Source organism: Lampetra planeri, chromosome 15 (genome assembly GCF_965212315.1).
Source record: "Lampetra planeri chromosome 15, kcLamPlan1.2.h2, whole genome shotgun sequence".
NCBI classification, from domain to species: domain Eukaryota; kingdom Metazoa; phylum Chordata; class Hyperoartia; order Petromyzontiformes; family Petromyzontidae; genus Lampetra; species Lampetra planeri.
The window spans coordinates 9395816-9420375 of NC_136121.1; the positions used below are offsets into that span (position 1 = coordinate 9395816).

The window sequence follows — 24560 nt, forward strand, 5'->3', positions numbered from 1 at the left end:
CACTTGAATGCGAACAAAAAACCCTTTCGTAAAACGACAATGATGATGACCCAGGCATATTGGCGCCAAGGTATGTTTAACTGCCGAGATAATGTAGCCGATGAGGGTTCATACAGCTGAGCTCCGCTTATAGGCTGCGTGGGTGCACACACATCAACCGCTCATGCTAACACGTGCGCGTGCGTCTGTGTGTGTACAAGGCATGTAACGACTTGCCTACCGGGTTATTTGATGAATTGTCACAACCGTGGGTGTTGATTGATTAATTAGTTTTTTGGTTTTTTTTCCCATCCTCTTTTTACTCTTTCCTTTGCATTGTTTCTCATTTGCATATATTTGAGTGCTCGGTTAGCATAAACATATATAATTAGCGTATAATTTGCATAATGTAAAACCATTACAACAAGTCATGCTTCCACCCACGGTTTGATGGGTGTATGACGGGCATGATAATCGATTTTTTTAAATCAACGAATCGATGCAAGAATTGCTGTCCCTGTGACCAAATCGCCTAAAAATCACCCGCGATGCGCTCCATCTCGTGAGCGCTCAGAAGCTCAGCAGCGTTTTAAGCCTGGATACCGATTGGATCGGTGAGCAATGTGACCAAAACAGCACGTGTCGTCGGCTGTCGCGGCGCCACGGTCTTCAGCCGAGGGCGGTACAGCAAATAACCGTTGCGCCGCACTGGCCAGAATGGTGGAATGTGTCAACCCACACGACGTGGGGAGAGGGCCTTCCTCTCGCACGGGAATTACACCGGGGCTGTACGCGTGTTGCACGAATCTACACGTTCTTGCCGCCCTAATGCAAACGCCGCTCAGCCAGCGGTGTGCAAAGACACAACCTCGTGATGGTGCCGTCATTTCATTCCGTCCATCAATCGAACGCGTGCTACAACTGCCTCGATGAACACTCTTGAGATTTGTCGTCCGACGCATTGACGTTTCTCTCGAAATCCCATGCGGTGCAAGCGTATAGTTCTACACCGCCCTGAGTGGGTTGCCGGCGTATGCGAAGTCACTAAATGCGCAACAAATTATACAAATATGTGTCCCGCCGTCGACGACGACAGTGGCTCCAAACATGGGCAGCTTATAGCTGCACCAGAAAAAGGAAAAAAAAACCCTAACACGTTCATCAATAACAGTGGCCTTAAATGGAAAAAAACAACTCTAAAAGGCGACGTTTCAGGCAATGGCTTCTTCCCCATAGCACACAGAGGTCAGAGAGATAAGTTAAATACGAGTTGGAGACTGATAAGAATTCAATGAGTAAAAAAATTCCGATTATCAGTTTCAAATTGCCATGTGAATAGTTACCAATTATTATTGTCATAGTCTACATACGTACCGTATAGTGTACATGTTGTTTTATGATAAAGGATATTATCATTTTATTTTGTGTACAGCCATACGTGCCTACACTAACAAAGACACACATACACGCATATTAATTGTTGATATGAGCGCTTGGGTAGTGAATAGGTCCTGATATTGCTTTGTTACCCCAGTGGGAAGATTAATATGTCTTCACGATGTGAGCGATGATCAATGGCTATGTTAATTGGAATCAGCGTAGGCTATTATATTCTGTAGAAGTACAGTGTACATATTATAATTCAGGAGATTATTTTATTATTCTTATTATTATTTTACATAAGCACAGCGTGTTTCTATTATCGTATTATGAAGGTAACGAGTTTGTTATCGTAGATTTATAATTAAACACAAGTAAAACATATATGTTATTGCATTTATGGAGGTTATGATTTTATAATTGTTTTTACAACATACACTTTATCATAGAATGGAGCTTATTGTAGTATTATTTCAATTCACAGATTTGCAGCGTATATGTCATTGTAATATAGAGTGTATTATAATGATTTAATTATGATTATAATATATAATTCTACGAATGCGTATGTGACGGAGAATTTATGGAGCATGTGGGGAGCGGTGGTGCAACAGTTAGGGCGCTGCGCTACGAACTCGGAATCCCGATTTAGATTCCCGCTCACGGCCAACACCCAGTGACGTGATTAGCTGAACCGGTCCGGGGCATCTCCTAGTTTGACTCAGCTTCAAATGAGTAGCCTGATGCAATGTGTAAACATCGCCACTGGGAAGACAAAGGTGGCTGGGCATGGTGCTGGCCACCCAACCCCTTGTGTTTCCATGCCGCCTTCATAAGTGCTCTCTAAAAGCACTTTCCCCAACGGTGTGTTAAGGATATAGGGTACATCTTTGTATTTGGAGCATATGGAGCCTATTCAGTAGACCTGTTTCGTAAGCAACGCATCATCGCACGTGACGGCTTGCGGAGCGCGAGCGAGCCACGCGTTGTGTTCTCAGGACCCTTTCGATGTAGCAGCACACCTACCTTCATGTGGTACATCATCATCTCATTGGAGAGCTGGCTCCGCTGCTGTGCCTCTGCCACCTTCTTGTACAGCAGTGACTGGGGACAGAGAGAGAAAGAGAGAGTGGGATGGATAAAGGGGGGGGGGGGGGAAGAGTGAGAGACGGTGGTGAGAACCCAGAAAACTGGGCAACTCCACAAGAGGTCTCGTGTGACGGTCAGGGCAACCTCGTTACGGGCGATCTCGGTTTGCCGCACTGCCAAGATACATTTCAGTCCTGACGCACGGGCTTTGTGAAACCGCCGAAATTCTCAAAATACCCAAAAGTCCGGCGGGCGACACTCAAGCCTCCCGTGTTCGTGTCAGCCCCAAAGTGCTTTCGGGGAGACATGCAATATTATTATTATTATTGGTGCAAACCCCCCCCCCCCCCCTGAATATTTATGATTATTATTGCAGCTGCGTAATACGACCCACTTCCGGAGCACTTGAATGCTGCTTTATTAACCGCCGCATTACGCGTGTGTGTTAGCGCACAGCGGAGGAAAGAAGTCATTTAAGAGAACATGAAAAAACATTTGGTGGTCTTGCTTCAATCAATCCTTTCTCGTGGCCGGCTCGGCCAAATAAGTGGCAAGCGCTGCCATGTTTACGTCGGTGTATTGAAAATGAGAACGTGACCGAATGAGAATGCGCGTGTCGGCAGTACCGTTGGATTTTCTGGTGAATTAGTGGCAGATTACGTGCGCGGCATGAATGTGAAGTGATTGGTAACGCAATACGGGTTTCCACCCACGTTCAGAACGGAAAAGAATAATTGTTTCTTAATTGGAAATGTTTTCAAATTACAGAAGTACGAATGTAAAAATTGCAACATGGAGTTAATCAGCTGAGACACGCGAGACCGTGTAAAATATTAAATGAAAAGCCATAGGCCTCTGTAATCGTGAGACAAACTCAAGAGTCATTTGCAATGTCAACATATTTCAGAAGCCTGACTTTTTGTAGCAATTTAAGACATTTCTGCATTAAAATATCGAATGGGGGAAAATGTGATATTTCATAGATTAATAATGTCTCATCTGTATTGTACAAAAAAAAAAGATTCCGCAGAGTGTAACAGGATATGGGATATCCATCGATGCTTGTGTTTGCTCGGTGGTGTGTAATGTTTTTATACAAGCAAGTGTGGCCCAGCTTGATTTATTGCCAACACGGCTCGCGTAAATAAATATAAAACGTCAACAAAAAGCACATGATGTGTCAACGCCGTAAATAAAACGTGCACAATTTGACAATGAACAATCGTGGCACCGATCACCCCTCTTCACGACGGTGCCAATGCATCCACCCGCCTTCACACAAAAAAAAACTTCCATACATCATCGCGGCAAAAAAAAAAATCTGAGCCGCTGAGCGCGCCATCGGCCACTAAGAGCTCCGAGCCGGCTGAGGGCCCATGCGCCCACGACATTTCAAAGCCATCATCAGGATCCTACGGAGACTCGAAAAATGCTGATGTAATCGCACCGCAGGAACGATAATGGGGGGAGGGAGGGGTGTGAAAAATGGGAGTTTTGTTTGGTCCGGCGTCCGCAAATTTATCAAAAAAAATCCCATTAGACTGTAATGTGCAGTGTTTAAAACATTGAAATGGTTAGCTCATATTTCTTTCGGTAAAGTCACGTAGATAGAAAAATTTGAATAAAAAATTAAAATGAATAAAAAATAAGGAAAATAATCAGAAAAAACACTAATGTAGACTATAGCCTGGTTCTTAAGTTTGGTGAGTGTACTGGTAGTCTATAATGTACACTGTAGCAATGGTTATTAAGCTGGGTGAGTGTACTGGTATTCTATAATTTATACTATCGCCTGGTTCTTTGAGGGCAGTGGTTTGACACGCAATTTACATCCTTTCATAACATGTATTTTTGCAACGATCGCAGGTTTATATGGAAGTACGTTACATTTGAGGTTGTGGAGAGACAGCAGAGTTTAATTCAAGTGTGTTCCCATTGTATTATTTAATTACTATTAATGGTTTATGTTACTAACGAGACAATTATTTGCCCTCTCACCACTGATGAACTCCAACGAGGAGGAGCCCTCAAAAACCCCTCTCAGAGGGCATTTGCCCTCCTCTTCCACGCTAGCCAGACGTCTCGGAGAGAGGTGGCGGGAGTACCCACACTTTACCCCACAGTGTATGCAAACCAGCTTGACCAGCTGTGATAAACCCATTCACACTGCTGCGTGGGTGGGATTCAAGAAACTTGCCCACATCATTGAAACTTCCGCAACGCGCGAAGCGATCAGGACCGTCCGTAGGGGGGTGTCGGGGCTCAGGACAAATCCCCAAATCCCACCCCCCCCCTCCCGACTGTGGGTCTCCCCGACACCATCAAACTAATCCAGAAGTATTACATCCGCCCCCCAAAGCGCGGGGCCCCGCGGCGGTCGTACCCTCGGGAACGGCTCTGCCACGCGACCTCTCGATGGTAAGGTCGGTGCGCCGCCAACCGCTACGACGGGCAGCGTCCGTCCCTTTTGTTCACGATCGTCATTTGTTTACGACACCGAAACAGAAGGGCTCGTTGTGCACATCCGGGGCCTTTCGGCTGTAGGAGTCCAACTCAAACCCAACCCCGCGAACAGGGCCCACTGCTTCTAGATTTGAAGCTTTCGTGACTGCATATTATATTATTTAATTTTTATTTTACTTTTATTAACCTACGTGACTTTACCGAAAAAAACTAAGAATAGGACCCACTGCGCGTCTTGTGATTGTCTCCTAGTCCGGAGGGGGTCCGTTCCACCAGTGGCAGTCGATTCAGACATTGGTTCATAGCGAGAGCCGAGCAGTGGCAGCAGCTGAGAGCGATAAGCACAAAAAAACCGCCCCCTTTTTAAATTACACTTTCCTTCTAGAATCTATCATCTCGCGACGCCGGTATGGAGTATGCACACTGTTGCTCCCTCCGGGGCGAGCAGCGGTGTGTGCCACAGCGATTGGTGTAGGAACAGAAAATGAGAGACTCTTCCTCTGGCTCTGACCAACTGCCTCTTGTTGTTCGAAGTGAACAAATAAATGCAAAGTCTATTGTTGAGGCAAAACGATTCACTCTCCCTGCGATTTGGGGAATTTGCCAGAAATTAAGGGTTGCGCTGTTATTCAAAATTAGACAAATTCTTTACTCATTGTTGTAAATGTAGCAGCCACTAGTGGCTGCGGGGCGGGGTGGTCGTTTTTAACTCCTTAAGTGGAACATGCGTGAGTGGAACACAACTCATTCTTTCACGTTTGATTTGATGTCTGCATCGATGCACTTAAGAATCGACATCGTGGTGCAGCTCAGCGAGCAGAGTTTGATTTCTGCTCACATCTGAACTTCTCAAAGCCTAAAACCTTCACTGAAAATTTTTAAAGCTAAAGTGAATGCCAAAATGTTTTTGAAAGCTTCCAGTGGTCTTCTACAGCACACAACAACAACATAAGTATTGGAAACGATCGTAGCTGAGAAGCTGGAGAACGCCTGGGCCTCTCTCAAACCTCCGTGCGATGCGAGTCGCCAACGTTATGTTGGACATGAAACGTGGACAACATTTGAAGGGATGAAACTTGTACCATGAATTCCTCACACTGCCCCGTGCATGCGTGTAGTTGTATTCACCGAGATCGAACTTCCGTCTGTGACACCTTTCAGACAGCCAATCGGTGGGTCGTGTGTTGTGCAGTGGGGTAAAGTGTGGGTACACCCACCGCTTTCCAAGCTGCCTGGCCAGCGTGAGAGGACATGAAGCGAACATACCCTGTGTTCGGGGGGCTCTCGAAAGCAGCTCTCTCGAGCGAAGGCTCCCCTCCGCCAACACAGCGACATGGAGCAGGAATTTCGATTTAAAGCTTTCGTGACTGCAGGGATTCATCTTCTTGGTTCTTTTGGTAAAGTCACGTAGAATGGAAATAATAAAATAATAAAAATTAAACATGTTTCATTTTTAAAATTTTATTATTAAACATAATGTTTTATTTTTATTATTTTATAATAAAAAAACCATGTTTTATTTTTATTATTTTAGTATTTCCATTTTTATAATTTTATAAAAAAAAAAAAAAAAAAAAAACATGTTTTATTTTTCTTATTTTCTTATTTCCATTCTACGTGTCTTTTTTTATAATGTTATTATTTCCATTCTACGTGTTTTTTAAAAATAATTTTATTATTTCCATTCTACGTGACTTTACCGAAGGAACCAAGAAGATGGAGCAGAAAATTGCAGGGCTGTACCTGCGATTCACTTTTTTGTTTCGCGGTTCAAGTCTTGCGCACGTATCGCAGGCGGTAGCTGACGGAAGGAAACGTGCATCTCTCGCTGGCTTCTTTGCGTACTCACGTTGGCGATGCTGATGCCGCAGTAGATGGAGAAAGCCGTTGCCAGGTCCTCGTCAAACTTGGAGAACCACGGCCCGTTGATCTTGTTGCAGAGCTCCGCAACCCCGATCACTTCTGGTGGCACGGCAAGCGACAACGAGGAGGGAGGCATGGGAAACAGGGAGGGTGGGAAGAGAGTGAGACTGGAGTGCAGCATGGAGCGGTTAATGGGGGGGGGGAATTAACAGAGGCAATTAAAGATGGGCCCAGGCATTAAGCTATTTGTCACTTTTTATTTTACCAGGAAAGGCCCACAGCTATATAGCACTTTGTCAGAAGTCACCTGATGCATTGAAGTGGCTTATCATGTGGACATTTATAGCAGCCAAATACCCTAAACGCACATTGATTCTAAATGTGGAGGGAAAAACCGGAGGCCCCGGAGAAAAATCCACACCACCAAGGGGAGCACATGCAAACTCCAAATATACAGGCATCAGGGTCGGGATCGAACCCATGCCCTCCTACATACCAGATGAGGTAGTTAATCTCACAACCGAGATGGAGAGATGACAGGGATAAACTCAGCTCACACATGCTTGTACCCTGACTTTCTTGCAATTCTTCCTGCCCCATAGCACAGGATGGGCAATAAAAAAAAAACCCCACACAATCTTCGGATTACTGGAGCAGGTGCATTGGCGGAGCACTTGGTAGAGTGCAGTGTTTCTCTGCTTTCATCCTCAACCGATCCTCCAACTGAGAGCCAGATCAGCGGTGAGCTTCATGTCATGCCGAGGATTGCAAAGCTTGGGAGATGAAGCTTTCGTTTTCGCGACGGGAGCTTGCGAGGTACGTGGGCAGCAAGTCTGGCATTGAACGGAGACCACTCGCAAGTGTGCAGGAACTTACGAGACAGCCTTAGGAAACACATCATGATGAAAGTACTCACTTAAGGTAGTTATACAGGAACATATGGTGGTGGCATGAGGCAAACTAAGCACAAGCACAGGGCCCCAACTAGCTCATTGAAGATTTGAAAAAACGGGAGAACCAAAGATCTAAATACAATTTTAAAAGCTCTTAATTCCATTACCACGTGTAAAGTAATTATAATTAATGTACCCCATTAAATAATAATTCAAATTCTAGATTTGAAGCTTTCGTGACTGCAAGGAATCATATTCTTAGGTTTTTTCGGTAAAGTCACGTAGGTAAAACATCAAAATTAATGAAAATAAAATAAAATAATTAATGAAAATAAAATAATTTATTTTCATTAATTTTGATGTTTTACCTACGTGACTTTACCGAAAAAACCTAAAAATAATTCAAATGTAATTAAGTTACGCAGTTTGTCTCGCGTAGAATGTTTATGGTTACTTAACACGTATAAAAAATAATGAGTGCTTAGCTCCCCCAATGGGTTAGCACCGCCAGTGGGTTTGTAGGGTAGCTGTGCATATACCTGATATGGTGTCATATGTGAAAGCATAACAACGGAAATGAAAAATGCGGAGATGGGAACTTTTAGAAATGGCAGAGAGATGTAAAGAAGAACCTATGAATTCATGATAAATTTCTAATTTTTTTCAGAGACAGAAAGAACCAAAGAGTATGGATTCCTGCAGTCAAGAAAGATTCAAATCAAGACATACTGTCTGTTTAACACTTAGGCTTTCGCGACCAATATCATCCAAAATACAAGGTTTTTTGGGTTAGATCGCATAAATATATAAATGTGGCGTTAAACGCGCCACCACCCGACACAGCCAACTAGTAAGGGTTGTCACGTAAACAGAACGTGCCAATTCGTTGCTGGTACAGCACACAAATTTGGCTGTCGCCTGATGAAGCTAGTTTTAATTACTGGCAAAACGTCGTACTCAGATTGTAAATGTTGTGGCTTGGCTCTCCAACACATCGGTGTGCTGTACTAGTGACGAATTGGCACGTTCTGTTTACGTGACAACCCTTACTAGTTGGCTGTGCCGGGTGGTGGCGGGTTTAACGCCACATTTATATATTTACGCGATCTAACCAAAAAAAAAATCTGTCTCGTGGATCGTATTGTCTGTTAAGAGGAGTGGACTGTGGCAGGAGACACGGCTAAAAGGGATGATGGCCGATTGAAGAAGACAAGTGACGGAATGGCAAAGGAGAAAACACGCCCAAACAGGATGCCTTCGCTTCGTCCTCACGGAGCGATGGCATCAGCTCGTGAGCACGAGCAAACTGATCGTGGCGTCGCGCATCCACAATTAAGCGGCGACGACGCACGCAATCCCTTCGCCTAGTAGCGGATTAACAATGGCCGTTGATGACACTAACGCTGCTGCTGCTGACAAATAATGGAGGGCTGAAAACACAGGGGCAGATATTACAGCAGAAGCGCTGCGACCCCCCCCCCCGTCCTGGCCCCCACACTGAGCACACACACGCAGCGCACACACGTAGCGTCCTGACGGGGAATTGCCTGGCACAACGGGGTTTTAATCCAAAGGGTCCCTAGGAGGAAAGTCACACGGTTTCCCGCTGCCGGGAGATTGGCCGACCCTCGCAGGACAGGTCACATTGCGGTGTCCCTGAGTTGGCTTAATATTGTATGGGGCGCAAAAAGGTTTTTACCGGGCCAGCCGCAATGAGTCATTCACGACATCGGGAGGGGCTGGGGTGGAATATTAAGCGAGAAGGGCAGACCATGAGGTCAGGGGATCGCAGCGGCACGACCTCCCCTGACCCCAATACTGAATACACACTCGCAGGGTGTGTATTCGCCAGTTGGGGTCATTCCGGATTAACAAGGGTGAGCAATAAATTAAGGAGTACGGACAGACAGATAATGGGTTGCAGAAGCACCCGCCGCAACGCTCCATGTAAGAAAATAAAAAAACGGCTGTCATCACAGGTAGGCGCACAAGTGGCTGCGTGGGACAAAACGACCCCAGGCTCTTGAAGTCATGGGGATAAAAGGGGAGCCTGAGGATGTTCAAGAAGGACTCGTCTTCAACTTCTTGGTTGCCAAGACCCACCCCCTGCCGTCTTGCCTTCTCGAGTCACTCGCAGCATCCGTGTGATGACAGCGAATGCTGCTACGAGGCAGTGATAGGCAAGGTTTTTTTTTATCCTCTTCCCTCTGCCTCTCACAGTGTCCGTGCGACGCCGTGAGTACAGCTTCGAGGTACGTGGTAGGGCGTTTGAGTGACTGGGGACTGAGGCAGCAGTAGGCTGGGCTCTTCTCGCGAAATATTCCCCCAGGTAGTGCGTAGTTGCGCCGAGAATAAAAGTTCGCACAGAGCATAGGCGTGGTGTCTGTGATTTCTGTGTGGAGCGACTGCGTGGGGGAACACGCGCGGCGAGGGTGAACACGGAGCACAGCGTGTGCACGCGTTAAGAGGTAATCGCCCGCAGGCGCGAGCACGTTCGTGCCCCCCTGTGTTAGCGATGTGCACGGGCGTGTGGTATAACTCCGTGTGGCTCCAAAGCCAGCAGCACGAGGATGTTCCTCAGAGAGGGCGCTAGCGTGGGGGGGGGGGGGGCCCGTCGCTCGGTCGGCGGGGGTCCAGCGGGAGCCAAACCCACGTGGAGGAGGAGGGAGCGGAACGGGCGGACATAGCGCACCACCTGCCTGGTGAGGGCGGTGGGGTGGACGTAGGGCCTCACACCAGCTGTTGTCTCCTGGCGCTGCGCAGATTCACAGGCAAGCAAACCCACCGATGGCGACAAAGAAAGGACCCGAAAAACCCATCAAGATGCTGCACCGGCACGCAGCTCTCGACTTCGCACCTCCGATTAGCACGGTTGGCTCTGTACGGCGTGAAACAAGTTCAGCGTGCACACGTACAGGCACGCACGCGTACGGCGCAGGCTGCGGAACGAGCGGCTTACTTAACGTCTCGCCTGAATCAAGCGGAGATTGCTCGCACCCCGACGGCAAAAACGTAAAGGGCGGAAGACGCGCTCGTCAATCGCTCCGAGTTCACGCATTCGGGTAAAAATAGATCAATTAAGAAGTGCTTCCGGTGAGAAGAGGACAGTTCATCAGCGTTTCTCGTCTTAAGACGAAAGGGGCGCCGGGTTTCAAGACATCGTACATTCCCCGGCACAGTGGCTGCTAAGCCGGTGTTGACGGTGCGACGGTGGACAACCTGCACTGCCTGCGACGGTCCATTTACAAAACCTGCCTGACAACTGCGCACGATCGTTTCCGCGAGAACGCAATGAGCCGAAGGAACCCCCCGCGTTAACAATTCGATGTGTTTAATGGCCATGAAAGAATTTCACACAGCGGGGGGAGTAGGGGGAAGGGGAGGGGAATTTCGTTCGAACAATCCCCAGCGGCCCGTACCGTGGTGCGGGGAGGGCCCTCATCCAGCAACGTACCGACAGAGAGGGCTGTGCACGTGCACAGCAAATCACCACCACAACCCCAGTGAGATGATTGTTTCACGATTCAGGGCCACAGTCATAGCCGGTGCTTGGGGGGAAGGTGGGGGGAGGGGGGCCGCGTGCTGAGCTGAGCCCCGCACCACCAATGTCCCTTTGGCACCATCCAATTTGGAGTGTTGTTACATCGCGAGGTCGCGGGAGATGGCTGCGGCTTGTCAAAGACTTCCATTCAGCAGTGGATGGAACATGGCCGACGATGATGACGACGATTCACGATCACTCTAGCTGCGGTCAAACGGGGGCGTCAGGGTAGTGACATTATCGTATCCGGCCGTCACGTCCTCTCACACCCGCCCCTCCTGCTCTTCCTCCACCGCCATAACTCTAAAACGCAACAATAAAAGCTCGTAACCTCCGACTGCACAATTTCGCACAGAGAAACCGACTAGAGTCTCGAGACATCCATCATGTTGTCACAGCAGCGCAGAGTGCAGCGCAACCCAAACGAGCGAGCGTGCATCACCACCGATTAATCTCGGCCACCTTGCGGGGGCCGGCCTGCGAGATGTCTGCCTTGAAGCGCGCGATGGGGAGACGTGGACATTAATATTAATGGCCTGCACAGGAGAACAGCTGGCACGAAAGGTGGGCAGAATGTACAATAATGCTTATTCGCAATGAGGCCCAGCAACTGACTGGAATGGTTAGGAGGATGTTTTGGGCTAAATTGGAGAAGAGCTCGTGCTGTAATTGTGCATCATCATCATCGTCGTCATCGTCATCGTCAAAGAGCCTGTTTACTCCAATACCCTCCATGCACTCGCCTACCGCTCTGCCTCTCATATCACTCGACTCAACTCCCCCCCATACACTCTCCTATCTGTCTCCTCTCATCGCACACTCGCCTCATATACTCTCCTACCTATCTCTCATGCACCTCTAACCTCTCCCCAGAGCACTCTCACCTCCAGCGACCGAGGATTTCCATTCAAAGCAACCGGTCAACCTTGGCTCAGCGGGAAGTCGTTCATACCACGGGCCAGAAATCCCTTCCGCCAGTCATCTGTGTTGTTGACTCCCTGCCCCCGTTTAAGTGCCGCTAACATGTCACCGTACTTCAGCATGGTGTTGTCCAGGAGGCTAGCATTGATCCGGTCACAGAGCAAGCAGGGTTGATAGTTGGTGCTGTGGCTTGGTCTACAGAGGAAAGCAATTGCTCACGTTACCTTTAAATGTATTTCAAGATGCATTTAAAGCAACAAGGCTAATTTAAAGGAAAATGATTCCAGGGTTTGTTTTTACGTCACTGGAAGGAAATGACGATTGATATTGTTGGCCACTGACGTACTTCAGGGAAAATAAAAGTGTATTATTTTGGACTAACATGTTATTGACCATTTATATAATTGTATGATAAATACATTTATCCAATTTGCAAACCATAAAAAATTGTTTCCATTACCTGATCAATAATTAAATGTGAGTACATTTTTTTTTAAACTAAACAATTGAACTTCACACTTATCACATTCAAGCAGCAAAGTCAAAACCGATAAGGGTATCCTTGCGTGAACACTGCTTGATAAATATTGGTCTGGAAACACAATCGGCTGATAAACTGAGAACAATAATGTCGCTGAAATGCAGAGAGGCACCAAACGGAATGTTGCTTTGTATATATATGCGAACAGGGGACACGTCAGGCCATACTCGTTAATGAAATGGTCTCCGAAACACATTATCGGTGTGCCATCTGAAGAGCCGCGTTTGGGAAACCACCGGGGATTTTGTCTTGACCGCAAAAATTAGCAGCTGGCAATTTCCAAAACGTTTTCCCCCATTCACCTCGACAACTATTTGGGCTAACTAATTCCACCCGCCGGAATTTCGTGCAAAAATTAATGACTGTATTTTCCTCAGCATTAAGAGGCCCCGACCGATGTTTGTGACGCGGGCGAATTAAGCTAAGTGGCTGTTTTTTTTGTTTAAACATCTGTTTGCAACTTTAGTTGCACGGCGATTAAATCATAACGAAGGAATTTACGGTTGTACAATTACGCTGATTTCAAATTAAACTTTGTTCATTATCCCCCCCCCCCCTCCCTCATTACGCGAATGGAAACTTCAGGGATAACATTTTCAGTTTCAAAATTTAACTTTGCCATCGGAGCACCAAGGGGGTGACGTTGAGAAGCGCTGCTGCCAAATCTCCCGTGCTCACGAGACCCAGTTGGCATGGTAACACCATCTCCAAGCTCTGCCGTTGTGTGAGCATCAACAGATCAAACGAGAGGGAAGAATTATAGTGACAAACGGCTGCGAAACATCCCAATGCGACTTAACAGGAAGTAAAGTGCCTCGCAACAAACAAAACTCTAGCTTGTTGCGAAACCGAACTTGTTCCTACACTTGCAAGCAATACTTATTTTTCATCAGCGTAGAAATGTTATACAAGAAAATACCGCGACTGATAAACTTGTTCGTAGGTTTGGTTTATATTCACGAATGATTGCAATTATATCGCGATCGTCATAATGAACCTTATGGTGGGATTCTGGGGTCCCGAATAAACCGAAAAAAAAAATCGTATTATTTTTATTATTTTTTGTTATTCTTTTTTCTATCTACGTGACTTTACTTAAAGACCCAAAGAATATAAAACTTTTAAACTTTGATGAGCGCATCGTGTAGAGCTCGTCGAGAGGAATAGATTGCCATATCGTTCGCCTTCAACAGACATAAAATGACGTCGCAACGCCATAAGGTTCATTTAAGCATCATGTCAAGAGGATACATTTCCAATTGTAATGCTTTCAGTGAGACAGACATTACAATTACCAAACTATTTTAAGTCCCTTGTGTAGATATCTTGATCTAACTTGAGGAACACTTCTTACCATATGTTCCCTGCAAACAGTTTATTGTTTTTGCAAGTCAAAAAGCCGAACTGTTTAATTCGCAGAACTGCAATGGCTTTAATTAAGTTAAAATAGAATTTCACGTTACGTTTTTTTTTCTTACACTTTCAATGGTAACCAGGCTGAAACCAAATTGTAACCGAGCTGACTGCCCAGATTCGAACCCAGGCATCTTCACCACACCGGCTGACCACTATAACCAGGAACTATCTTCTCGAGCCACTTGGCCAGACCGTAAAAATAAAAAAACTTCACCACTGCTTAAAGTAGCAGCTTCCAGATTACTTCTGATGTGCCAAGTGACAGGGGAATTAGAGGCACAAAGAGCTGACAAAATAAGTTATCTGCTTTATAAGCAGCCAATTACGTTCGCAAACTGTTTACACTGGCTGCTGATGGACTGTTTACAAAATGACCCTGTTCCACGGTCGGTCGAGTGGGGAATTTGGCTCACCTATGATGAGCACAATTTTTGCCGACAGCTTTTCCTCGTGACGTCAATGGATAGAATGTTGCCGGGCAGCTGTGGAATAGAGTGCTACCGGAAAACACTCGAGGGTAGAAGTGGCGAGGTTCGAGGGTTCTCCAATTAAGAGTGAAAACCAGAGAGGAGTAGCAGAGGCAACGAGCCGGCGTGCGATGCGTCTTCGAAATAACATCACGTACACCGCAGTGCGTAACATACCGTTGTCTCGTATTTATAATGGGCCTCTTATTGCGGGCGGTCCCTTAAAATTTAACGAAGACATTAAAAAAATGGGAAAGAAATGCAAAAATCGCACTCCCAAACCCCCCAAAAACTGAACAGCGGTGCACAGCAACGCTGACCTGCTGCTCAAAACGCCACATGCCACGCAGCACAGCACAGTATCGTACAGCAACTACTGCAACTATGGATTGCGCACTCCAGAATTGGCTTGCGATGGTTTCAGTGTCAGCGTTTTTTTTTATTTTAATTACAAATATAATAGTAATACACGCAATATAATTCACATTACGAGCTGTACATCAGATACACCTGGTCTTCACGGAAATTATCTGGTTTTGGAAAGAAAACGGATATACTGGGGGGCATGCCACCCCCAAATTAGGCCTACGTTTTTTATATAGAAGGTGCGTTGCATTTGTTGTTGGGCAGCCTCATTCATTAAAGCAATATTCAAGTTTAGCGTTTCAGATAATCTAAGCCATACATCAGAAGAAGAAGCATTTCTTAAATTATAAACCTGCAGCGTTTAGAATCACCGGTTGTTCGTCGTCCCTGCAACAGCTTCCACGTCAGCTCCATGAATCAAATAAATGCCAAGCAACTAAATAGATAATGGGGCAGATGCCATCTCTGCAGCACAGCTCTCTCATGGGACCTTTTACTGCAGTGAAGAAGAAAATGTGTACATTCTCGCAAAGAAAGTTCATGCTGAGAGGGAAGAAGCAGGTGGAGGCAGATTATGGAATTGGAATTGAAACCAGCACTATCATTTTTAAGAACCACGCAACACAAAGTGGTCAGATGGCACCAAGGTCATGGACACTGAGCTTGGCACTGTGGAAAAGCTTGAGAATAAGTTTTCCGCTTTTATCTGGCAACAAAACAGGTGTTAAGTTGTTAAAACACCAAACTGAAACCTTTTACAAGGAATCCTGTCTGCATTAACCACAATACTTGTGGTCAAAATGCAAACAAAAAACACACTGATTATAATATTTGCATTGTCTTTGAAACTGATTGGTCCACACCAGAGACAGCTTTCTTTTGAGCCTCGTCTCAAACGGTGTTAGACCAGAGGACGCCAAAAGGCGTACAGCACAAAGACGATGCCACTATCAGAGTAATGAGACCTCGGGGTGAGCATCTACATCATGGGACCTCCTCCTTTGCCAGTACCAAAATATGAGAATAAAATTTCGATTGAAAGCTTTCGTGACTGCAGGGATTCATCTTATTGGTTCTTTCGGAAAAGTCACGTATAAGGGAAATAATAAAATAATACAAATATAACATAATAAAATAATTCTCACGAAGTTTCGGCCACAACGCAAGCAGCCGTCCTCAGGTGAAGAACAGGTCTGTCGGGAACTTTACCGAAAGAACCAAGAAGATGATATGAGAAAAAGTTGACCTCTTTTTAAATCCTTCATGTTAAGTTCACTTGCTTGCGCGCTTACGACCGTGCAAATCTTTCGGTCGTGTTTTACCCCACTTCCCGTGATCCAATCGAGTTGACATTTTGCACACATACTCGTTGTGCGTGACAATTTATTTTCGTGAAAAAAAAATTCCAAAATTTTCCACTTTTAGGAAAAAATTTTTTTAAAGGATTTATAGTGAAAAACTTTGTTTTTACGGGTTAATTTTTACCTGGCAACAAAGCTTGGTTATGATTTGTCGTTTCAGCCACCAGTGATTACAAGCAGGGCTCTCGAGCAGCAGCTCGGCCACACCAATGACTGGGCGACAGAGCTATCGTCTAAAAACAATGTATGCATTCACTTAATTTGCTTAAATTCCAGCACCGCGGATTTAGCATGGAGGTTTTTGTCCATCGTGTGACAGCAAAGGGTACACGAAAGTGTCCCCTCCACTATGTACAGGACTGAAAAAAGTCACTTGAAGGAACTGTTTGGAGACAACCTTTGACAGATCTCTGCCTTTCTGTTACATACCACTGTGTGAGATTTCCAAACGAACTGTCCATCTCACGGCACAATTGGAATATTCTGGCGTTTTTTTTTTACCGAGACGAAAAAATAACCATGCAGTACCACCGATGGATAACCCAGCCAACACGTGTTTGATATTCACATGTGTTCTTTTGTGAGAGAAATGGAAAGCAAGATAAGAGTCTGAGGACAAAAAAAAATATCTGTTGATATTTGAAACTGAGTAAAGTTGGATGCACAGTGGACTTGCATATCACAAATAAACCAGCTGTAAATAACTCCGGCATCTGGTACTCTAAAATTGGCATTATACAGGTGTATTGTGCCATTTATCACCACAAAAAGCAATTTATTTCAGTAATAGCTTGTCCTTTCTATTTCTTAAATGCTATGAACAAGCAGAATATCGCCACAGCTTGTTTTTACGTTTGAAATATTGAAATATGAATGGCAAAATGCAAAGGTTGAACAAAAAAAAAACAGATGACAATGATGATGCCAACGATCGAATCGGCGAGCGTAAATAACGTTTGGAAGCACACAATAACATCATGCCAATATTGCCTTTTTTGCTTTCCAGACCGATTCGTGATGCAACCGCCTCGTTTGAATTCGAAGGCCACATCTCCCCTTGCACGCTCACTTCCGCCGTGACGCAAAGCGGCAGTAAAAAAGAAACAATCACGTCTCCAAGCGCAGAGCGAAACCGCTTGCGAGTTAATGCTTGGTAGCCACGCAATGGCTTCGGAGCAGGTGGAACTTTACTGCCTCATTGGTTTTCGCCGCAGAACAAAGCGCAGGTGCCGGAGCGCAGATTGCGGGTCTCCGAGCAGATTTCGTGCGAAATTAAATTAAGCCACGCCACAGGTAGATGCACAGGAACACGTCCAAAAAATTTTGGCCGCCTCCTCCACTCCCTTTTCGCGTGACCATATTTCGTCTCATAGCCGTGCGTATGTGCCTTTTGGAGAAGAGAAAACTGTTCATAATATAGGTTTTTGAGTCAGATCGCGTTATTTATAAATGTGTCATTACCCTCCACCGCCCGACACGGCCAAATAGTAAAAAAAGTGTCACGTTTTTCAAAGGGCAAAATAATTCACTTCTTTAGCCCACCGGTGTGCTGATTATCAGCGAAACGTCGTGCTACTCAAATTCAAAATGCTGTTGATTCTATCTTCAGCACACCGGTGGGCTAAAGAAGTGAATTATTTTGTCCTTTGAAAAACGTGACACATTTTTTACTATTTGGCCATGTCGGGTGGTGGAGGGTTACGACACATTTATAAATAACGCGATCTGACTCAAAAACCTATATTATGAATAATATTGGTCGCGAAAGCCTACGTGTTAAAGAGAAAACTGGTCTAGATTGTGTGCAATAGTGGATGGTAAAGATCGTCGCATTCGAGAGCCATGATCGATCCACCGCTGAATGAAAGCCTCCCCAACGTTGCTGCCTTCGCCGTACATTCTCGCGATGCCAGAACGCACCTCACCCCGGCGCACGATCCAATCTCATCGCTCCTCTTGGCAACTTTTATTCCTTTTGCTGCCACTCCATCGGCCATCACCCCCTCTAGAGACATGCCCTGTAACCTGTACTAACCCATTTACTGTTCTCATTTTTATTTGTTCTGTGATAAATGTATTCCTCTTTCTCTTGGCCTTTGGAACTTCGATCACACATCCACGCTTCTTTGTGTACTTTTCAGCTTTAGTGTCATCAGCATCCCCGTTTCCGAATCCATGTGTCATAGCAGAAAATATGCATCCTATATTGGAACGTGGCGTACATGCTGTATATGTTTATTTGCATGATAAACTTCCAAGTTTCCAAACAAACTCCGACCTGCTCTCGCTCGACTCATAATTTACTTATTTTAATCCCAGTCTAACTTCAATATTCAATAATAAAAGCTTAACACGGTCGTCAACAACACTGCCATTTGCTCGAAGGACCATTGCCTGAAAACGTATTGGTTATATATATATTTTCATGAACACCCTGTGTATGCACTATGTGTATATATGTAAAATTGCGATTTGTGTGCTGTGGGTTGGTGAAGGGAGCAAGCACATTTTGTCTCGCGTCATGCTGTGGACTTCCCGACTGGTGTGGTTGCTGCTCTCTGATTTTGCCGCTCAGGTCTACCACGCTCGCCAGCTTGTTGCTTTGCCATATCAAGGCAGTGGCGAATGAAACTAAAACCGAGTGTAGTGTTTATATATATAAAAAAAAAATTAACAACAAAAAAACTCAACACATTTGTCAATAACACTGCTGTAAAAGTAGATATATTTTTTAGTTGATGCTTCGGGTAATGGCCTTTCTCCATTCCCGATGTGTCACCTGTTCTAAATATATTTTTTTCTGTGAAGCTTACAGTGGTGCTGGTGAGTGTGCTAGGTTTTGTGTTAATTCCGCGTATGCACCACTGCCAAACAGCATCACCAACACAATTTTCCCTTCCGTAATTGCCTTCGATATACTGTACACACACATTGTGTTTCATTTCCAGATATGTCCTTCCAAAAGTAATTATAATCGTTTTGTTCAGAGAACAAGCTGTACGCGACCGAGCTCAACATTGCAGCCTTCTCTCTGTTAAGCTATTCAATCATTTCCTGTGGGTTCATTACCATTTGGTGTTATCGTGACTATGTCACCAGAAAATCTGAAATCGTGAATACTTCATCCGTGTGCTCAAGCCCTTTGTGTCGACCAAACCAATGCCTTTACGTAATCTTCAGTCCCATCTTCATGAACGCTCTCGATAATTTCAACATTTATTTTTTTAAACGACTGCCATCAATTTTTGTTGCCAACTCAAATGTCCTTAAAAAAATATAGAAAAGAGAGGCTTAACGCCGTTTGATGCTCACTTATATTTTTATAGAAATTAATTGATAGTATGAATTAAGGTAAAGGGAAAAACAAACCCTTGCTGTTTCACTCTGTTGTTCGGCCTTTTAAATATCCATTAATCATTTCTTTATTGTTTTTGTGAACAATTTATATGTGCGATAAGGGGTTGATGGCTCTGTAATTCTTCAAATTAGTCCTATCTTCTGTTATGAATACAACAATTATTGAGGCATCGTTCCACAATTGAGCTATTTCCTTTCCCTGCAAACATGTTGTAACCAGGTCTGATCATTTTCTGACCCAACAGCTGAATCCCTTATTCTTTGATGATCACCGTTATTCCATCTGGTGCAGACGCTTCTTTAAAACAACAATATTGGACTGTGAAAAAGTAGTGAACACTTCTACAAGTGTGGCATCTCAGTGCATTTTATACAACAGTTATTTTATAGCCAAATGTTAATGGCCCAGCGGACTATGACAAAGCCCAGCGATTGCACTTTTCCCAGCTTATTGCAGAGGTGCGCGGTTCGAATCCAGTAGGCCGCCCTGTTTAACACCGCATGTGTATTTACTCTAAAGAATACACAGTCTGCTTCAGAGTAGGACGATAACGATCCATTGATGCAATTAAAAATGTGTAGGCCATTGTGTTCCAGTGTCATTGACCAAACTTGTCAATTTCCACTCATCTACGAGAGTGACTGTTCAGTTGTTGAAGGTGTTCAGTTGCTGGAGAAGCTCCCAGCATGTGGAGCGTCATATCGAGCGTCGTGCCAAACACACATCAGAGAGCTGCATGTTCATGAACGCCTACGCAGTACTTCTCCAATCGTATTGAACTAGCGGCGGCGCTCGGCCAAAACAAACCAAAAGAAGAATCGTGAGGCACCAAGTAGACCAAGAGGTCCGTGATTTATGACCAAATTAAGGGAGCGTAAAATATCAGCTTAAAATACAATCATAATAAACACAACAAGCTTAATCAACATGACAAAAAAGCTATTTAATCACTCTCATCTCTATCTTATCCCACTCTCCTCTCATCTCACGACATCTGTAGTTGCATTTACATTTATCGTTATTATTATCATCATCATCACCCATGGTCAATCCACGGTTGAATAAAAGGCCTCCACGAAGCTGCAGCCACCGCTCCGGATTCCGCGATGTAAACAATCCACCTACCGCCTGCACACAGACGGCCCAAATCATCGCTCCATTTCCTCGGCACATCCTCTCGGACGCATCCCTCGGCTGCCGCTCCGTCATAATCCGTGACCACCGGCCACCATCCCTCGTGTCGCGACGTGCGGCTGCTCAAGGCCCCACTCACCATTTGTCTGATCGCACTGCACCCCTTGTCCACATCTCTTCCGTCATCTCGCTCGTATTTCACGAATCGTAAAAAAGGCGCGTGTCGTCGTCCCACTCCGCTTCCCACCCAAACTTAACACTTTATACTCAGCCTCCCTCCCCCACCCCCACTAAGGGCTCGGCTCCACCGGTGACCGTGCACAACAGCTGCCGAAGGACCGCGTGGACGAGGAGGGTAGAGGGAGCGACGCTCGGACGACCGGCGGACGAGACGGGCGCGCTCACCCTCGTTCTCGTCCTTGATGGGGAAGCAGAGGATGCTGCGCGTGCGGAATCCCGTGCTGTCGTCGACGCCGCGGTAGAACAGGGGGTGCGAGTACGCGTCCTTGATGTTGAGGACCTCCCCGGTGGTGGCCACGTGGCCCGCGATGCCCTGGTCGGCCGGGATACGGACCTCGTAGCTCTGCGAGCCGAGCGCATCAAGGCGGTGGGAGGGGTGCAAAGGGGGTGGAAGATTGTCGGGAGCACGAAGTTTAGATTTCTCTCACGCGCGCGCGTGCCATGCGTTTGCGTGTGCGTGATATGGGGAGCAGCGGTGTCGCTGTTAGCGTGCTGCACTATGAACCTGGCGAACCGAGTTCGATGCTTGCTTGCTCATGAACAACAACAGCGGCGAATATTTGAACCGGCCCTGGTAGAATTGGCAAACATCGCCACGAGGGAGACAAAGGCGTCCGGGCGTTTTATTGGCCACCCACCCCTCGTGTGCTGTACCCGCCTTCGTAGGTGCTTGCTTAACAGCGCTTGCCCCAACAGTTTGTTAAAGGCTACATTTGGAATATTTATCTTTGCTTTGTCTCGTGATATATGAATGCCGAGGGTGCTCATGTGGCATGCGTTCACATGGATCTGCTTGTGATCCATTTAATCATGGATATGCAGCCATCAAACCATGACTGCAAGCGTTTCAAAGGCTACCAATCCAATCCCAGATCAATATCAAGATCGGTCATTATCATCTTCAAGATCCTCCATAAACTTGCCTCCTGCCTCTCTCTTCCACACACTCTCTGCTCCAACAACCAAGGTCATCCATTGAAGCCCCCCCCCCCCTCCTGTAAACATTGACTCATTAGGAAGTCACTCATTCTCCACTACTGTCTGGAACTGCCTTCTCCAAGCCATCTTGCCCTGTCAATTTCCTGATCCTGTTCACGTCCAGGCTCAACATTTCCCTTTAGTCATCTGACCTTGACTGTCTCTGGCCATAAAATAAATACGCCTACTCTTTCTGAGCAGCACCTTGAGATATGGTCACATTTAGACTTTATATAAATGCATTGTACTTTATTATTGTGTGATATTCAAAACTGCCAGTGCAGGTTTTTAAACAAGCTCCTTCTCATTACCCCACCATGGTAGATCTTTAAAGGGTTGCCAAATTTGCCCGTCAGCTCAATGGGAATACTAAAACAATTTTGTGGGAAAAAGACAAACAAACAGATAAATAAATGACGCAGCAAACAACATCCTAAGCGGGATGCTCAAGACCTCAAGAAACACACCGAAGCTTTCCTGGACAAGCAACAACAGACTTGCATCGGCGGCAAGCGGCATGTGTGCACATCTGCAGTGGACTTCTTGTGGGTCAATTCAACCCAAAAATTAATCAATAACACTGAGGGGTTTGTCCGCGCTTATCACTAGCGCCGAGGAAGAAAATTGGGCAATGCAACATTTTTTTCTACGTCAAAATCCAACACCCCACCCGCCGCCCCTCCCCACGCACAACATTCACTCATTTGTCGCCGCGTTTTTTTTTACGACCACGTGCTCGTCAGGACATTTTTTTTTTAAATCCGCGTGGGCGTGCGGCGAATACCACGCCCGGCGAGTCACGGCGCAGCGTGTGCTCCCGTGTCGCCGCCTTAAGAGTTGCGCGTGCGGGCAGAGCGAGCGGAGCGGGCGGGCGTGAGCGTGGGCGTTGCTTCGTGTGCGCGCGCACGCGAGCGTGCGCGAGTAGTAAGCCTTATTAAATTTAATGCAAGCCACCCCTTATGCGTGCGATAACGCGAGGCAATATCGCGTGCCGTTATGCGGCCCAAAGAAAAGCCCCTCCGAGTGTGCGCCTGCCGATTGCGAAAGCGGACGCTCGTGCCGATGATGATGATGATGCACGCGCGCATTCGTGCGTGCACGTGTGTGCTCGCGTGAGCGTCTGAATGTGATGAATTGGAGCAGCCGTTACTAAGGAAACGTCCAAATGTGTGGGTACAATTAGCAAAAAAAAAATATTTTTCGGATTAAAAATAAATACATTAGTATTATCGCTGCCACTTATGATAATACGTTCATTATTTATTAAACTGGCCACTTGCACCAGTTCGCATGTTTTACCAATTACATCGCCGTCAGCCTTGGCAACACGGGTGCCTCCGAGGTGAACCCATCGCGGCATCTTGCGAGTTTGTTGCACGCAGCAGACTCGTTCGCGTGGATTCCTGCATGGCTTCGAGGAAACCGGCGTCTGAGTATCCGCAATTCAATTATCGTAATTGTCATCATCATCATCATCATAACCATCCATGCTTTATCCACGGCTAGATGAAGGCCTTCCCCGAGCCGTCGCCCTCCCTCAGGGTCACACAAGTATATGCAAGGCCTTATCTCACTCCTCCATCCCAGTGGCATGTCCTTCTCAGTGTGGTCCATCGTTTGGCTTAGATTCCGACAATCGTCTCGAACACCGGCCACTCTCCTTTCAAGCCACATGTCCTGCTCAAGCCAAATCCCTACATCGCCTGCATTTCGATGCATGCACTCTCCACTTTATACCGTGACATGGGGTTAAACAAAACTTTTTTTTTTTTACCAGCTAAGGCCCACTGAGCTATATAAGCTCTTTTTTTAGAAGAGACCTGGCCAAAAATGATAGCTCAACGAAGTGGCTTAGCATATGGAAATTTCTATCAGCCAAATACTCTTAACGCACGATGATTCTAAATGTCGAGAGCAAAAACTGGAGGACCTGGAGAAAAATCCACGCGACCACGGGGAGAGAGACACGCAAAGTACAAATATACAGCCGGCGTTAGGGTCTGGATTGAACCCACAACCTCCTGTATACGGGGCGAGGAAGTTAACATCTCCTAGCCACCGTGATGATGATGAGAGAGAGAGAGACACACAAACTCCAAATATACAGGCTTCAGGGTCGGGATCGAACCCACAATCTCCTGTATAACAGGCGAGGTAGTTAACATATCCTAGCCACCGTGATACCCTATTAAATTGAAAATACATCGTTTATCTTTTTCTGTTGACGCAGCATTACTGAGGCTCGAAAAAGTCTGTATTTAGTCATCGTGGGTAGTGCTGTTTAAGTCTGCCGCATGTTTAGGCATTTCAATAACGATTTAAGTGCCAACGTTAATTCTTAACAATTTTCAACATATGTTAATTTTGAACGCGTGTATTCGTTTACGAATTCATTTATTGACGCAAGTGTTGATTTTATTTGTTGTTATTATATGAAGTGGAATGGTGGTACGATGGCTTGAGAACCATGCATCCGGTTATTTGAATTCAACATCAGTAGCGAGTGATTACCCCATCAGTGAATTGTCCTCCCCTCGCTGCACGCAATACTAAAACCTCGCCAATCGCCA

At 45.8% G+C, this 24560-nt stretch overlaps 1 protein-coding gene across 1 annotated transcript in view; it reads right to left on the reverse strand.

Moving 5' to 3' along the window:
• PDE2A (phosphodiesterase 2A) overlaps positions 1-24560 on the reverse strand; it is a 199608-nt gene that overhangs the window by 29774 nt on the left and 145274 nt on the right. Inside the window, exons 17-19 of the mRNA XM_078601020.1 lie at positions 21178-21355; positions 6761-6873; positions 2386-2463 (exon numbers count right to left, since the gene is read on the reverse strand). Coding sequence (XP_078457146.1) covers positions 2386-2463; positions 6761-6873; positions 21178-21355 — 369 coding nt within the window. The remainder of the gene's footprint in view (positions 1-2385; positions 2464-6760; positions 6874-21177; positions 21356-24560) is intronic.